The following is a 19,306-nucleotide window of genomic DNA, read 5'->3' as shown; positions in this document are numbered from 1 at the left end:
ACTACAGCAGGATGGCTACAGGAAAGGGGAATTTAACACAAAAAGCTAGAAGAGAAACAAGGATGGCAGAAGCAGATTATGGGAACTTGGGGAGTATGATATAAAGTTGAGTTCCTTAGGACACTTAACCGGGCTTGTAGCTGGGTGCAAATATTACTCATGAGATCAAAGAAATCCCAATCTTCAGGGATATGATTGAAGTCCAAGTTATGATTACAATAATGGTTAAGTCTAGGGTTAGCAGGCTATTTATTTTCTCAACTTCATCAGCTTTAGTTCTAAGGAATGTGTGGGGCTACCTTTATAACAGAAGAGACTAGAAGCATTGTCTGCTCTAAGATTATCTCATTTTACTCCTATCAAAACCATACTCTAATCTTTAATCCTATCACATTTCAATCATGTAGACTGAAATTGTCTTTGCTGGGTGTCTGCCTAAAGCTGCACACTGCTGGAAAACACCACTTTTTGGAGACGAGACTTAAAACTTGGCAAATCAAGACCTTTTATATCCTTTTAGTATTCCTGTGAAATGCAAAGCATCTGGCCACACTACATGTGGGAGGGATAAGAGTGTAGTGGGAGGAGGGTAAAAAATGACAGTAACAATTACTAAAGCATAAAATCATTTAAAATCTATGCATTTAGTATAATCCAGAGGCTACAGCTATCTCCTGCCTCTACACCTGCTAAATGGAAAGCTCTTTCTCCTATCTTCATAAACCCTCATCCTGTTCCTCAGATAATACAAAAAAGAAACTACCTTATTAAGGCAAAATCCAATACAGAAAGATGACATACAGCAAGTTATTAACAGAAGAGATGTTGGGAAAAAAAGACTAGGGAATAAGGGGAGAAGAGTGGAAAAAGGGACAGGAAAAAGACTGGAACCTGTGTGAGAAAGAAAATCTTGAGGGATAGCTAGAATATAGCTAAAGTAGAGTAGTTAGTCTAGGAGAATGAAGGCAAAACAAGCTGCCAGGGACACAAAAATGATGTGATTGTGTTAGGACAATCTGAAGGAGAGAAGGTACAGAGTCAAACCTGCAGAAAAATCTGTAACAATTAAAAAGCACATCCTCTCCATTCCCTGCAATGGAGCCAAAGATTTTTAGTTTCACCATTCACTTTCTGATTGCACATACATACAAAAAGCATCAATTAAAATGGTATTAAGTTTGCCAACTCAAGCACACAAAAATTGGTACTAACAGTATTAAGCCTGCCTACGACCAAATGCTATGTCCTTACCTATAAATACAGTACACTGTACAGTGTAATATATATATTAGCATGTACATTATGTAAATCTAGATATAATAAATAGATGTATTATTACCTATATTAATTTTTCAGACAATTCTCAAAGTGATGATGTGCATTATTAAAAAGAACAAAACATATGGATGCATATATTAAGTTATTCTGTAGCTATTAAGAGTATTTTTCTCAGTTTTCATTACAGATTATTAATTAGATGCAATAAAAAATACCTTAGCATTTTAAAATAGTGCTGAAAACATTAAAAAAAAATTAAAATGCCAGTCCACTGTCACTGAAAGATGCTATAGAAAAATAAAATCTAGCAAAACTTAATGAGCTTTTTAAACGTTTTAAGTGGCTAAACATTCCGTTTCCTTGTGGAAAGTTAACATTTAATATGTTCATATCCTTCCCTTTTGAAGAAAAATGAGTCCCAGAAAGAAGTAGAGGACCAATGCATTTCTAAAAGTAGCATGCTACCCATCCATCTCCAGTAGATAAAGGTAGCTGAAGTCTGCCGATATTAAGTACACCCACATGCTTCATGGGCTGCTATACACAACAAACGTACGGGATAAACAACATTCCTGTGATATTAGCAACTTGTTTGTGAATGTCTTTCACCTACAGCTAGAAAAAATAAATCTATTAAGATGAAGAAGTATTCTAATACACAGTTACTGCTAATTATCAAAATATTTTTCAGATAATTACTGGATAAAATGCAGTAGTTTTAGACAGAGAAAATAGTTTGGAAACTACAAGAGCACAGAACAAGTGAAACTGGCTACTGTGAGTTGGCTCCCAACACTGGAGTGATATTTGGGTCATTACCAAGAGTAGAGAAAACTCAAGCATAATGTCTTCAAGTTTTCTACTATACATAAACATATGTAATTAAAGGGCTGAATCGCAACTCAAAACAGTTGGAAGTCTAAATTACCATTCAAAAAGATGAGTAAGCCAGTAAACAGACAGACTCAACTTTGTGTTCTTGTATGCTAGCCATCTACAACTTGGAATTACACATTTTCATCCTAAAGCTTTCTCTCTTGCTGAGATTAAAACACCGGTCATGAGAATTTTCCCCCTTAATATTAGAGAGAATGAAAAACCTTAGGGGAGAACACTTGTTCAAAGCAGCAAAATTCAAAATCAGTAACAGATACTGACAACTCTGTTCCAACAAGTCTGTAGCACTCGTATGGCCATTTTTTGATCTATACAGAAAATTGAAAAAATTAACTAAAACTGGAATAAAAATATGTCATGGATGTTTCTCAAGTCCTGAACTTCTCTTTTTAAAACAAAAAGGGTTGGATACATACATACCAGAGGTTAACTTTCATCTCCATATCCACTAACAATCTAAAATGTTAGACTACCTTTTTCAAATAACTGCTACTATCTAAATTAAGCACTTATGCTAGTTAAACTCTCCTGAGCAACTCTAACTACAAACTGTATTTCAAAACGTTCTGTTTACTTTACACCATTCTGAACCACAGATGACAAAGTTTGCTTGAAGCTGTAATTACTCTGCAAAGCTGGGAAGCCAATTAGAGGGCCTGAAACCTGCCAGTTCCAAAAAAAAAAAAAAAAAAAAAAAAAAAGGCAAAAAAAAAAGCACAGATCATCTGTTCAGATTTTATTAAAAAGTTTAAAGTTTGAATTCTATAACTTTAACCATATAATCACCAGTGTTCTTTTCCTAAATACATTCACTGAGAATAAAAAATACAAAGAACACTAATCACTAATGCCATTTTAATATTTCATAAATGGAAGCTATCAATTTCAGTAGAATTTGTTAATGTGGCTAGACAAGAATACCAAACATACAAGCAGCCATAAAAAATAGCAGTAAAAAATGAACAGAAGGTTGCAAATTTAGGAAATTATTTCTAATACAGGCTGAGTTTTAGCACAAAATTCAACTTCCTGTGATCATCATAAGATAAAAAAGAAATTGTATTGAACCACTGTTTGCACTGTTTAGAACATATGCACTTTTAAATATATACAGAAAGGTATCTATATCTATAGCTATTTGCATTACAATTTAACATTCATTTCTTATTCTTTTCTTTGCATTCCCAAGATAAACACTTTTGTCCAAATCTTTGACTATTCAGTTGTTACTCCTGTTTTTTTAATTACTCATATCAAAATTTCATGAACACATTGCTTACAACTACCTTTTTTCATCACTGCTACTCCACAATCCAAATCCACGCTTTTCTCTGATGACCTCTTTTGTTAGACAAGTAGTAGACATGTAGCAAAACTAATACACCATTTTCCCATACATATAAAACACTATGGCTTTTACATATTTGTACAAATGTATGTGTTTACATACACCCTACTCCCTAGGGGAAACCTACGTTTCTTAGGCTTTCCAAAAGGCTCCATCCTTTCTCACTGCATTTTATCTGTGGGGAGTATGACTCCTAAAAATAAGTTTAGTTACACAGAGATTTAAGTGAGCAGTTTAATATCCCTTTTTGGTCCCAACAAATGTAGTTTTCCCCTAAAAATGTCATCTCCAAAACTGCTTAACAGATCACTTTTCTCCACTGCCATGTTGATGATACGGTTTTCTCTTTGCATTCCTCATTTCTTACCAGCTCTAGCACATCAAATATAGGTAGCTTTTCAACACAATCTGTCTCCACAGCCTACCCTCATCCTTGGTATCACTCTTTATACTGTATCAAAATGCCACCCATCCTTCTACTGTTCCAATTTCAGCAATATTTCTCAAAAGCCTTTCTAATTTCTCTGTTTGCCATATTGGTTCTCTTTTAAATCCTCCTTAAAATTCTCCTTCACCACCTCTTCAAAAAGAGGAGGGAGGGAAGGAGGGAGAGAGAAAAGAAGGGAGAAGTGAGTAAAAATCTAACCTTGACAATGGATTACTTGTTGATGTGCTGAGACCACTGCTGGTACTACAGGCTAATACTGTCGCATTGTTTTCTCATACTCCCCCCATCTGTTTGCATCCATCTGCTGTCCCTTGTTTTATATTTGGAATTTTAGTATTTTGGAGCAGGGACTGACTTTTTGTTCTGTATGGGTAGAAAGCCCACTTCTGTGGGGCTTGGCTTACATGTGCTTTGAAAGTAAAACAACATATATGACTGCATAGTAAGTACATACAAAAAAATAATTACATTTCTTGAAGCTGAAAATTACCATCCTTGATGCACTTTTTATCATGCTGGAGAGCCTCTTATTTCCAATATTCCAAGAAGTACTGAAGTAGCATCCATGTCCTTCTGTCATTCCAACTAGTTTGCTACTTGCCTCTTCATGAAAAGGAGGAGAATGAAAATAAGAGATTTCTGCGCTTTAAGTGTTGGGTTTCTCCTGGGATTTAGTATGTTTTCACAGAAGATAGTAAAATTACACATCCTTCTCTGTCTTTCATACAAACATCTCAATACTACTTATGTAACTGGGTGTATCACAGAAGCATAAAAACTATGACCTGGCTATAAACTTCAACTTTGACCTACCATGCTTATAATAGACCCTATTTACAGTTAACTGGAAATCACAGTATGCTATACTGGTGTCTAAGAAAGCACTGTCCATTAAAATGGAAAGATGAGACCAAGGAACTGGTTTTCATTCAGGACTCAAGCCAACAACTGAATCCAAAATTCTACGTCAAGTAACAGAATATCAACTATACAACCTAGAAATTATTCATGAAGTAATATGATAGCCTCTCAAAGAAAATGACTGGTCCAGTTTTCCAGAAAGCTAAACATTTCCTCATCCAACACAGGCAGTCAGAATTGCCACAGATAACACAGTACACATACATTGCCTTTTTCTCCCCACAAGCATTCTCAGTGTTGAATGAACATTATTTATCCAACTGCACCACTATTATTTTGGCATGAAATCTATCATGCAATTATCAGTATCTACAGTTACATGCTTATCTATGGGTTCATATCATCCAGTGATAGGAAATTAAAAAAAAAAAATAGGACTTTGAACTCAAATCTCATTGAAAAGTTAATTGTGGCGTTGCACACAAGGTCATATCTAATGCCAAAGTCTGTTGATGTATAATTTAATCTCACCTAAAAGATGCATATATACTTTTCTAGCCACTTCTTTAGAGAGTCTCTTCAGAATTCTTTATAGCCCTAATATCATTCCCCTGAATTCTTTCAATTCCGTATGTTTTGAAGATTTTAAAATTCCCAAAATAATAAAAATTTGTTATCAGGCCCATTGAAAGATTAAGATTAGGAAAAAGTAACACAGCTACTCCATTTAGAATAGTTAAGGTTCATCAATACTAATTTCTGCAGAAAAAATAAAGGAAAATCACGTTACAAAATGTTACTTTCTCATAATACCTAGAATTCGCTTTTTCTTTGTAAAGACAAGAAAAAGAGTAGCTGTACCACAAAATGCTTAGAAAGATCTTATCGCATCTTTTAAGATCTTATAGAAATTCCAGGTGACATCATTTTTGGCCAAAGCTCAAAGGCCACTGCGAAGTACAGCTTTTCCCAATCATTCCCTGTGTAAAGATCAAAATTAAGGCAAAGGGCCAATTCTCAGAGATGCATCTTCTCAGATGTGCTATGTGATTACCTACATACACATTGCATATGTGGGAAGTATTCTTTTAACAGTAAAGCCACAAACGCTCCTTAAGTAGAATGGAAGCAACTGCCTCTTCTTCCCCACTCTTCTTTCTCCATTAATGATAACCATCAAAGACCAAGCGGGTTTACACAAAGCGGTGTTGATTCTACTTAGGCAAAGCCAGACCAGTTAAAAACTGTGTCGTGAAGCCACGTTGGTTTTGGGAGGGGGCACTGAGGGTATATATACATCCTGTCACTCACAGTACTAGTTTTGTTCCAAAGAAGTGTAATAATGTTTTAAAAGCCAGGACATTTTTTTCAAGCCTCTCTCTGTGCAAAGAAGTCACAATAACCGAATCCAAATTATTTTTAAACTGGTTCTGACTGCACAAATGCCTAAGCAAAAGCCATTTACATTAACATATTTTAGTTTGCAGCTGAAGTGGGCCAGGAATGCACACACACTCAGTCCATCAAGAGTACGTCTTCAAGCTACAATAGCTTGATTACTTGCAACTGCTTGTCTCTACCTGAAAAAAGCTAAACTGATTTTGAGGCAGCCAATTCAGGTATGCTCACACTTCTGAATTTGTCTCTGAAAAGCAGTATCAACTTCCTACTACTGTAATTACATCACCTTAATTTATTTTTACATGTATTCTTATATACCACAGCACAACTTTTTATGAGTCCAAGTCAGGGGATGAGCATCAAGGAAGTAAAAGCATACTTCAAATACACAGCTCTCTGAACTCCCATGTTAAAAAATAACTCTGGTAAAATATGCTGGCTCCACATGAGAGAAACCAGAGTGATTCCTACACGCTGTCCGGTGTCATGAGATCTGGCTGATTTACTCACCCCTGCAACCTTGCAGCAGCTCCGCAGATGCAGTGCAGGGCGCGCATCACTGGCTTGTGCATGTGTCTGAAGAGCAGCCACAGTGGAGGCAAAGCCCCAGCCCAGGACCCCCAGAGGCCAGTCCCATAATTCCCTGACAAGGCTCAGCTCCATCCAGCCCCACTCCACCACACTCTTCAGTCAACTCTGATCTTCAGGCATACTTCAGGTCCAGGATGATAGATCACCCATGCCCATCTCAGGCCCAGACAGTTCCCCTCCACTCTGGGTGGCCAGCAATGGGCCCAAGTGAGATCACACTGCCTCAGGTTCTCTCTAGGTAAAGCCTGTAACTGTTTACATGCCTACTTCCCAACACCTTCTCCCCACATTTCCTCCCAGACCATCCCAAGGAAAAAAGAGGGCCTCTGAACACACCGTCCCATGGCAAAACACCTGATGAGAAAGGATTTATTAACAGAGACATATTTAGCACTGGAAGCCCCCTTAGTAGTATGTAGAATCACTTCATTCTCCGCAGCCTTCCTGTCATTCCCAACAGAGTACACAGACAACCTAAGACCAAGGAGAGAGCAATGTTCAGGTGTAGAACTTTAAAGTTATATTGGAAGACATGAGAGAGCCACTCTGTGGAAAAAATTATACTATGCATGGGGAAGAGCCTTTTCAAAAAGTAAGCCTAGTGTCACAGGAGTGCAAGGCAGCAGATGCTGGTGAGAAAGTATCTATATGATTGAAGTATCTAGTTTGACAGAGCTGGATATAGAAAAGGTATAAACTACAGAATAAGTATTATACAAAGCAGTGCTGTGCAAACTTTCCAATGTTCAACAGCACTATGAAAATAATATCACAGCCTTGGCCTTTTCTGCTTAAATAACAAGCTGTAAGCAAGAGCCAAAGATGTCTATCATTTGGAGAGCAAAACGTAGACTGAGACCACACTCTCACTTTACAGATAGCTACAAAGATTACGTGAAGATAGGACTGTAAAGACGTATCTGTAAGTCCCTGCCAACCTAATCAAGATGGTATTAACAGTGATCTCACACTCCATCTGCCTGGCTAGTAATTTATGAAAAACGTACTTCACTATCACAGGAAAAATATGTTGCAGTGCTTGTGGCCCGAAACCTACTGCAGCAGCCCAGGAACTGTTGGATCAGAGGCCATGAGACCAGTTCTTGACATTTACCAGGTACTGCCAATAAGATCTGATTCATTCATACAGCGATGTTGTTTGTTTGTTTGTCCTACTGACTATATCTTTTTTAGAGAGATAAAATAGCTGACCAAACGCTTAGTCTTTTGCTTTTAAAGTATAATACCATACTGCTTTCTATTTTCAGCTTTTACATGCAGCATGTAATTTTGCACTTCTTACTCAAAATCAAACATAACCCATTTAATTAAAAGCAAGTTAAAAACTGGAATCTTCTCCAAATATTCTGAATCTAGAAGACGTCTGGCTTTTCATCCTGTGAATTCCACATAGGTGCTTCACCCAATTTTATGGGATTCTTCTTATGAGTGAAAAATCTCCCTATTTTTGCACTGATCAGCAACTATTTCTGATCACATCACCCTTTTTCCTGCCAGAAAAAAGATAAACTCATCTAGCTTACCAAAACTGCATTTCTTCAATTAATATTGCATCCCTGTTTCTTTAGCTTACATCGCTTGAGAGTCAGACCTATAGGGCTAGCTAGCTGCAGAAAGGACTTTTTTTTTTTTTGGTGTTGGGGAGGGCAGCGGGTAGAGGTAGTGATGGTGTCAGTTTGGAAAACAATATGAAATCTTCCAGTTTCCATTAAGGTAAAGTTCAGGGGCAGCATTCTTCCATCATAATTACATAAGATGACCTCTAGGAATCAAAAAAAACCAACAAAACAAAACAACAAACCACCAGTATCAACACACTGGACTTAATTGCTAATTACACATTTCTTCAATTAGCGTAACTACTGTTTGGATCACTCTTCTAGTTGCTGAAGCAAAGGAAGATTAGACATGCAATGAAGAACATGGTAAAGCAGGACAAAATCCCTACTGTAGTTCTACAACTGTAGTTCTACAAATGTTCTTTCTGCTGCTCATGGGGAAAAAGTATCTAGGAAACTACTAATCACTATAAATCAGTAGGTTAGGATATTCAGATCAATAACTAAGAAGTAATGGCCTATAATCTAGTCAATTCCTACTCACATGAATGACCTAAAGACATCACTGCTTTTATGTTGAAGAGTATCAAGGTGAAATGAGCCTCTAATTTATTAGAAGGCTTGCATGCTCAAGTTTTCCTCATCTAGTTGTGGGACAAGACATAGGCTTGGAGCACAATACTATTTTCTTACCAAATAAAATACCCAGATTACTTCACATGCAGAAACTGATTCAATCTCAAAGACAGTTTTAACAGGAAAAGAAGTAAATTCTGTCTCAGTAGCATTTGTTCCATCTTCAGCAATACAGGTGAATGGAACCCCTTCCCTAAGTACACATGCTTTTGTGGCTCCAATACTCCTCTATAAAACTAAACACTGCCATTTATTGCATTGCAGTACATTAACACAATTTTGTAAGAAACTGGGTAAATTTTAGTGTTCCTTTGAATGTTTTAGCTATGATACCCAGAACTTATTATTCAAGGAGATTTTTTTGCCCCCTTAGTTTTGCTCCTCTAATACTTTCATTTCTGCTCAGAAACACTCTTCTACCCAACTCATTTTGCCAGATCACAAAAACTTCAGATTTGTCTGTTAAGAAACATTCGTGGAAAACAAAAAAACAAAATGTCTTCACTTTATCCAACAGATACACACTTTGTAGCTTTGCTAATATATGCAAATTGTCTGATTGCTTGAAATTACTGATTAACCAGACTGGAGAGCTGATTACCTGATTATCCAAGGGAAAAATAATTTAGCATGATTTTGTGCCATTTGACAGTCTAGATAATTTTCTAATTATTTTGAGTTTCAAGTAATTCAGAGATACTAGTGAAAAGAGAAAAGAGGTCAACGATCTGATTAAAGGTAAGCTTTCCAGGAATTTTCTTCTTACAACAGTCATTTGTCAAATGTTACTACTAGTTACAAACACTTTAGACACACACACAAACAAGAACCCAGATATCAAAAAATATTTTAAAACTGAGCCAGGGTAAAATTTCAATGCTCTTCTAAAGATGTCCTGTAGAGCTGGATGTAAGATTCGTGGTGCACTACTCTGACACACGGCATCAAAATTCCAGTGCTACCAATAATTCTGAACTACACATGAAGAAATAAGTAACAGATACTTTGTCAATATGCTGAGCGAATAATAAATACTAGACATACATACTTGCCACTGAAAAGTTGTTGAGTGGATATGGCAGATCCACATCCTGGGGCTTCTCCTTATAGCCTATGAAAGAGCCATCTGTCTTTAGCAGGAAATATCTTGGCCGCCAATTTTTTATATATTCTCCTAAACGAGAAAAAAAAAAAAGTACATTAGTACTCAAGAAAAAACCCTATGATATTAAAAAATGTAACATATTATCAGTGACTAACATTAATTATATAAAAATATTTTCAGATATTTTCAGTTTACAGAGGAAACCTTAAGTCTCTCCAAAAGAAGAGAAAATGGAATTGCAGTGGTAAGCGTGGTCTGTACAATGATGCCTCTGGAAAAAGAAGCTACAAGCACTGGAAAATAATACTCTGTAATACTAAATTTTAATCACACTATACTCTTAAAAATCCTACAACTTTAAATCTCCTAAGTTTGAAATTTGCTGCAGGCAAAAATAAGCCCTACAGCTTGACATTTAATGACAAATCTAAACTACTACAATGTAGAACATTTATCCTGCTGAGCCAAAGCAAAAACCACCAATTTCCTCAAAACATACACTAAGCAAATACAAGAAAACTGGGGGCAATGGGAGAACCTAGACAAATTATACTTAACAAATATATCTGAAAGCAAAAGGAATTAAAAAAAAAAAAAAGCAGAAGCTAATTATCTTTTAAAAGGTAAGTTCACCATTAAACCCACCATCTTCACCTTCTACACATCCCAGTCTGAGCAGGATTCTGCTAGTAATGAGGTACTCGGGACCAGAAACACACAGAACAGGTCAGCAAAGACCTAATTAATGCCACTTATTTGCGATTTAAGGATGAATAATCTCTTCAATAGCATTATCCTTTATGCACCAAAAATCGCAGCCACAATTTCATTTTCAAAGTGCAATTACTCAGTTAAGTAAAGGTAAGTTTAGATCTGCTAATTTTCCCTGTCTTTGATTTTTATCAACTCTGCAAAGTAAATAACATATGTACAAGTTCTTACCGAGACTTTAAATGTCACTGTTTGATAATTACACAACTGAACACTTTAAGAAAAATAAGTGTATGTAACAATGAAGAATTTCCAACCACGCCTAGGACTTCTCACTGTTCACAAAATGCTCAGAACTGAGCAGGCCAGGGGTTGCACTGGTCCTGAGACCTTTAGTGCCATTCACCACCTCTGCACCCTGTTAACTGTAGCTACTTAGCTTTTAGACAATTCAAAGGTCACAAAGAAGTTTACATCCATCTAACACAGAGATTACTCCATTAAAAGCTAATGCAAAAATTCATTAATGGCACCTTCACATTTCCATCAGAGCAATCAACTGTCACTGAAATTCAACATCAGAATTGCTAATAATGCCTTGCTAAACTTGATCACAACTTGTAAGGATTCTGACAATGCCCATGGCTTAAAAGTTCTAACTGAAGCCATTAACATTTCCAATTTTCAGCATGTACTTAAGCAGGGAAGTGTTGCAGGGAGTAGGAGAGGAAGAGGAAAGAGTAAGAAAATTAACACCAGGCTACTTGTGCAGACTTGTTTCCTGGCCCTCAGTAGCAAAATTCTTCTTGCTTCTAGACAGCAGCATACCTGCCGGATTTTGTTATCGGAACATTTTCATGTAAGTAGAATGAAAATTGAAAAAGTCAAACTTTACTTAATTTAACTACAAAATTAATAGAGCAGATACAGTGCTAGATACATTTGTACTGAATCAGAGCTTTCTATCTCAGATCTATGGTGCTACTTCAGCTGGTCCCCACTGACACTGCCAGTCTGAACTGATTCCTGAATCCTGATTCTGAACCCGCAACAAAACAGGTATAAGATATTTGTAAGTTGGAGAAGAAATACAAGTGCAGCATGGGAAAACAAATGTGTAACTTTAATACAAACAACAGTGAAAAACTGTATCCCCATTACATGAAATATAAAGACATTTCTTGAACTAGATTTGCTGAATACCTGAAAACAAAATAATCACAGGCCCAAGAAAAGATATGACTCATATTTTAAGAACATTTAATACATGCCCTGTGACAAACTTGCTGAAAACTGCAAGGACTCAAAAGTTGAAGCCAAAACAAAATCTTATGTATCATATAATTCAATGTAAGTGTCAAAAATATTAACATCCTAGGTGCTTTCTAAACAGACCACAAAGAGAACCTTTTGAACAATTCTAATAATTTACAAGCTATTTAGTTGTAACAGTAAGTGACAGTTACAAGAGAAAGTGCCTGTTACTAGGCACTTTCAATCTATCAAGATCTTAGACTTATGCAGAAGGTGAGTTTACTAAAAGGCAGGTACCGAAAACTACTGAAGAAGGCTTCAAGGAGAGGAATACCAACATGCCTAATAAAGGTTTATCACCCAAAAAGTTCAGGTTTCAAAGAGTCCTCCTTCCTGTAAAGACTAAACTGGACAGGGAGAAAAGCAGGGTCTGCTCTAAGAATCAGAGCTGATAGGGTAAGTACACTCATTAGTTCACTCCAGGGAAGAACAGAAGCCTTCACTTACATACACTCTCCAGAACTAAACCTGTAGAAAAGGAGATCATTCTAGCAAGTGCCCTCAGAGACCCAGCACACACTCTGATCACTTTCTCCCTCTTCTTCTCTCAAGAAAAGACTTTACATTGCATTTGGCTTCTACTGGGTACTCAAGTCTCTTAATCAGAAAACGGAACAGACTTTTCATCACCTACTGAGGTATGCAGCTGATGTTCTGCCTGGAGAAAAACCAGTAGAAGAGTATAACTAGCACTTCCAAGTGTCTCTGAAAAGAGCTAGTGATTTTGGACAAAAGCTAATCACAAGAAGATATAAACATAGAATGACCTGTAAGTACCAGCTTATCCACAAGGAGAGCTGCACCTCTCTGTCTTTGTCCTGAAAACTACAGTCAGACACAGGGTATGTATTTTAAAAGCAACTGCAAAACACAACTTCATAAGGTTCCATATATTTCTCTCATAGACATATTTCATTGAAGAATGTTTTTCTGTTTCTCTTAAATGGTTCCTCAAAATTAATCACAGTCAGACTATTTTTTCAAAACATCTGTACAAACACACATACAACCACCCCCCAGTTTTGTCTTGAAATTACCAATATTACAATCCCTCTTCAAGGCCCATTCATTAATATTTATCATCTGTCCTTTATTTATTTTGTAGTTTAATTAACAAATGGGTGAACACCTTTGAAGACTAAAGTAAACGGTGCTATCAGTGAACATTTCATTTAGCTACTCAAGTGGTTTAATGGCTCTCAAGATGCACTCTAGGTGCACTCTTATAACTGCATTCCTTCTACAGAACTGTTTAAAGACAGAAAAATGTTTGAGTGCATACTTCTTAACAGACATGTGCTTACCAAACTGTTTTGAAAGAGAAATCATTCATATAAAAAATACTAAAACACAGTAGAGTATTTGGAAAACAACAATAACCAAATAAAACACACAAACAAAAAACTTTCACAGGTCTTTTAACTTACCAGCCTGGCATTAAAAAAAAAAAAAAGTATATTTTCCAATATGAGCAGTACTAAATTACTTTCAGATACTTTGAGTGTATGTTTATTAAATACCTCAACACAAACAAACAACAGGAAGTTAACATTTGAAATTCATTAATTCATGTAGAAAGAAATTCCAGAGAACGAAGTCCAGGCAAGCTAACCAAACCACAAGATAACCTGACAACTTAATGAAACAGAGCCGCAGTACTTAAAAAAGCAGTGGATCTGCCATAGAGAATTAATCAGCTTGTACTCTGCTTCCTGCTGAGTTAATGTAACCTAAATTATTATTTTGCTTAAATTTACACCCTTCTAAGTTGAAAAACATGTTCTTTTAGGATCTGTTTATTAGACAGTAAGAAGAGGTCTCTACTTTCCACCACTGCAGTGAAGAAAGCCAAGAAATTCCTACATCATTTTAATTCTAGTCTAAGTTTTTAAAGCTACTTGAGAACAGAGGCACTAGAATATTTTTCTCACAGACACACATGGACAATGAATACACACACAAAAAAAATAAACATTTAGAATTAGTTTTAGGTTATTGGGGTCTGCTTTCTTTAATAACTACTACTGGGAGCATATACCCAAAAAATGAAACAAGATGGCAGTACACTCTTGAAGCACATGAAAATGCATTCTAATCTTCCTGCAAAAAGCACTCTTATGCAACTAATTAATGTTGTATTTAACAATACACTGACTAACAACAGTAACAAAAGAATGCTTAATGAAGGTTTGTGTAGAACATGACCCTCGTGGCTGTCTCTATATCTGCCTCTGTGCTGAAACCTTAATGATTTATCTTTGCCCTTGACTGCTAGCAACAAGAATCCTGCCTTCAGGACATTTCACAAAATATGTTTATCCTAGTGATGCAGTGTTTGTAGCTTTGATACTGCTGAGGAGCTTCACAAAGAAGAGCTTTCTAAGAAATATATGAGTAGTCAACAAATCCATGTTACACAAATTTATCACTCAAAGTCCCTAATTTTTTTATTTCACCTCAGAACTCAAACTCTCTTCAAACATATACTTCACCTCAGACTCAATGCTAGTTGTTAGTCTCATCACTTGTAATTCTTAAGCACATGGAAATTTAGCAATTCTTGAAAAAATATTCCATAAAATTAGTATTAATATTTAAAAACTGTATTATTTTAAAAATCACTTTTGCAAAACATCTACATTTTTCAATATGTAAATGGTTTTAGAGGTGTGAAGAAAATGTCTTTAATATACAGTGCTGATAAGTAACAGAAACCTGAGTTAAAAAACTTGCTTCCTTAAAAGAAGCAACAGCTGCCACACAGACATAAGCGAGGTTTCAGGGAAGAAGAGGAAAAAAAAACCCACCTCAACACCAACAAAACCAAAAACTCAACAGCAACAAAAAAACAAAACCCACTCCAAACCCCATCAATTTACTAAAATGGACTTAGTCAAAATAATACACACATTCTTTCTTTTTCTTTTTATCTTTTTCTTTCTTAAGGTGCTTTTTGTTAAATCAAATTCCAGTTCCCCTACACTAGAATTTATTTTTAAAAGAGGGGGAAAAACTAAATTTATCGAAGAGCATTAAATAAAATTATATAGAAGTAAATAAAACAACTTAACCATATGCAATTTTTCTGTAAAAGAAACAACTGGAATTAATGTCAGGTCAACTAAAATATCAGAAGTAATGCCAGTGGTTTTGAGATTGAATTTACTTACCTTGGCCCTCTGAGGGCAGTGTTACCTAACACACGATTAGAAGCATCAGCAGACTGATTAAGTTAGTAGACACTAGCAAATGTAAAGCACTTCTATTAACTACTTTCTTAATTCTGATTTCATTATAACAAATTTGCAATACTGTTCTAAGAACTGTAAAAAAAAAAAAATTTAAAAAACCTAAAAAGTATACCTGTCCTCACAATTTTATACGTCCTTCAATCTAATGTAAATGTGTAATTATATATCACGCAAAAGATTTGACAAAATCTTATTGCATACCACAAAATTAAAGAAAACTGATTTTTCCTTATATGACTTAGCATTTTAACAGCTATTTTTATTATATACCCCCTCCTCTCCCAAGCATTTGCTGGCAGTTCAGAGAAAAGCAGAATTTGGAACTAATGCTTTTTTATTCTTTTATAGTGTGAAGCAGTGAATATTTATTTATACTAACTGTTTTCACATAGTTCCCAATAATACTAAATTACATTTTGAGCACATCTGTACTTACATTAGACAATTTTTCCAGTCACAACTGGGAAATAGGGAACATTTTGTGCTATGCTTGGGCATCAACTTATACCACAGATATGCTTCCATTAAGTTTCCTATAAGTTGGGGAATTAAGGTGAAAAAGTTCAAATGCCCATCACTGTCCCTGACCTTCCAATGATCCAGTGCAGATATAAAGACTGTTAACACTCGTGTGGCCAGAAACCAGTGAAAACCACACAGATGTTAAGAATTTGCCGAAGGCAGCAGCAAGCAGCCTTGGAAACAAGCTCTGGAACTTCCTCAGCTGAGCAAGGGGAGAGGAAAGCAGGGACAGCCCTCTGCTCCATGCCAGCCAAGATGCTCTGAAGAGCAGGCAAACTATAGGATATTTTTTTCCTGAAGCAGTAGTAGGTAGTATCAAAGGCAAGGGCTCCTACTAGTAAAACAGAATAATTCCAAGTGGAGAGGTGGAGACATCAGGCAGGGGAAGCCACAGAGCAGCTCTCCATGGTCTCAGCATGCACATCTGCAGCCAAAGCTATGAGGAGGACTGAGCTTCTCAATGGAAAGTTTCCCCTGCTCTTACTGTGGGGTTTCCTTCCCTCCAGTCTCTGAATGCAACCTACAAGCACGTTCCAGCTACAGGCTCACTAGGGTTCAAATCACCACCCACCCTGATCTCTTCATTACAACTACTGGAGTGACCCAGTATCCTGGCTTGTATAAATGCAACAGTACTTCAGCTCCTGCTGTTTATTGAACCATTTGCTGTTGCATTAATAATCTTTTCTCTAAAATATCTAAAAACTAGAGGAAAATATTCAATAACAGAGAGACATACTGCTATTCAAACGTCAAAGCAGTTTTCAAATTGGGCATCTGCAATATCCACACAAAATTGCTGATGTGTTTTGGCATCTCATGGAAAATAAATGTTCACAGCACAAACCCAATTTTCATATGCATAAGATTTTGTCCTTTTAAAAAAATTGTACGAGTAATACTGAGTTAGCTGACATCCTGACAAATTGAGAATTGACCTTTACCATGTCCATTTTGAGCCAACAGGATGAAAAACTTGCCAGTTTCAACATCACTCTCACTTCCCCTTCATTCTTGAAGGATAAGAATTAGAACAATAAATGAATTTAACAGAAGTTGATATTAACACATGCTGTCTGGAATAACAGTCCTGTATTGCATCAGCATCCCTGAACAACAAAGGAGATCAATATTTTCTAAATATGCCTGCTATTCAGGAATGGAAAACCAAGGTCTATATCCCAGAAACATTTAGGGACACTGCTCAGATATTTAAAATTTCTCTCTTGCATAGTCTTTATAGGATCAAAGCCCAGAATGCTATATGATTTAGCTGCTTCTCAAGGCAGTTGCATAGTTTTTAGTAGCATTGAGATGTGTTTGTGGTAAATGTAAAAAAAAACAGTTTAAAATATAGCCTCGCATATATTTTTTTTTAACTGCTAAAAACTTTTTTGTTCTCAGTTCTTTTAAATTGTTATAATTTTTTATATAGGACTATCAACATCAAGTGTATAAAAGCGAAAAAAAAAATTACTTTCCTTTTTTTTCATTTTTACCAAGTGCTAGTAGACTGATGGATTTTTTTCATTTTTGAAAATATTTTAAGAGTAGGACAAGTACACAAATATTCATCTATAAATTACGCTGAATAAACCAGTCAGCTATAGTAGCAACAGTTTAAATTCACGTTAAAATGTATCTATTAAATCAGATTGTTAAATTTTAAATGCTTTTTACATGTAGCTAACATGACTTAAACATCTTCTGAATATTCTCCACTTACATTTTTTTGTAAACCAGCCAACTCCAGTTTATACAAGAAATCTCAAAACTTTCCATTGTTTGCAAAAGAGTATGATAAGTTTGACAATAGCATTATCATTCAGCTGAGTTTCCTTGACAGATTATTGTGATGTCAAAAACTATGTGACTTTCTCCTCTTAAAACTGGTATACTTGCTAGCATGTTTTTTCTCAAAACAAACTGTCTCACTTTTAAAACTGGCACACTGCAATAACTTTAAAAACCTCTTCTGAACTTTCTCCTTATCACTAGTTGTGCTCCTAGCCCCAGACCTTCTACGTGCCAAAAAGCTGGCACCAGCATCGTTCATCTACGTTCCTTCCTCAAGCCCATCGCTACAGCCCAGTTTTTTGCTTTATAATTTAGTCTGCATCATTGCAAACAACTAGTCCGAGATTCACAGCAGCATTCCTCAGCCTGCTTCAGTTGAAAGAACAGCTCCACTGTACACATCAGGAGAACTCTCCAGTTGAATGAAATCTTTCACGATAAGCAGCAATGCAGCACTACCTAGAGTAACCTGGATGCCACACCACCCATGACAGAACACAGAAAAAGGCACAATTCTGCAAAGGACAACAACCACCCAGTTAACAGGCAGAAAAAGTGCATCTCCATATGCAGTGCTGTTGGCCTCTGTCGAGGCTCAGATGCAGAAATCAGCCACACATCACTCTTCAGCTAAAATTAAGTTGATGTAATCCTAAACTGACTTGTCCACTCAGCCACAGTAATGATGACAGGAGACATCAAATTCTCCCAAATTCTCTCTCTCTCAAATTAGAACTAAGATGGAAGACACAAGAAAGGAGGTTCCTTTGCTTTTGGTGAGGTGTTGCTGGGAAGGAGTGGACATCTTCATTCAGGTAATATTTAAGTCATGCTGTGACTGACCAAAAAACTCTGATACACACTGATAACTGGAAGATATGTCTGCAACCCCCACCACTATTTCATTTTTCCATTTTCCAGTTCAATACAGATACCAGAATGTTGATTTTGCACATGACATTTAAGAAGAAAATTCATTATTTTAAAGTTTCTGGTTTTATCTTTAAAGTAAGAGATATCCTGTCTAAGACAAGGCTTTCGTTTAGCCTTTTTGGGCTAACCTAATTTCTCTCCAGGCTTGTATCCTTTTTCACATTATCCTGGAAACTCAGCAGCAGCAGAAAGCACCAAACAAGACAGGATTTTAGTGGAAGAAAAAAAAAACTATCTTCCTATAGAGTACTCCAAATTTATTTTGTGTGCAACTGTCAAAACAGGAAAATGTAAGTAATGCCTGACCAGCTCCTTTGGAGAAAGACCAGAAAATAAGATCAAGTGAAAGACAAAATTAGTTGCTAATCTCATTCTAACCCCTAGCATTTACTTGTCTACTATGTAATACTAAACAATCACCGAGTGGCACTTTCTACAGAAGAAAAGCTCAGGATGCAATAGCAGGGGTATGCAGTGTAGCAGTCTTTAAACAATGGTACATAAGAACTTTTATAGCACCTGTCCACCAAATGTCTGAGGCTGAAATAACTGCATTACCCTTTCCACTTCCACAAGTACCAAATTTATCAAGTTGTTGTGTTTCTTCTTTAAAACCCACCACATGGAGAAACC

General features: G+C 36.2%; 1 protein-coding gene across 4 annotated transcripts in view; it reads right to left on the bottom strand.

Moving 5' to 3' along the window:
* Positions 1–19,306, bottom strand: part of AKT3 (AKT serine/threonine kinase 3) — a 149,629-nt gene that overhangs the window by 59,512 nt on the left and 70,811 nt on the right. For 3 of the 4 annotated variants that reach the window (XM_051616218.1, XM_051616219.1, XM_051616221.1), the window contains one exon: positions 10,089–10,214. The exons of the other annotated variant lie outside the window; for it this stretch is intronic. In XM_051616218.1, coding sequence (XP_051472178.1) covers positions 10,089–10,214 — 126 coding nt within the window. The remainder of the gene's footprint in view (positions 1–10,088; positions 10,215–19,306) is intronic. 4 annotated transcript variants of the gene reach the window in all.

Source organism: Apus apus, chromosome 3, assembly GCF_020740795.1.
Source record: "Apus apus isolate bApuApu2 chromosome 3, bApuApu2.pri.cur, whole genome shotgun sequence".
NCBI lineage: Eukaryota > Metazoa > Chordata > Aves > Apodiformes > Apodidae > Apus > Apus apus.
This window is presented reverse-complemented; position numbering and strand designations above follow the sequence as displayed.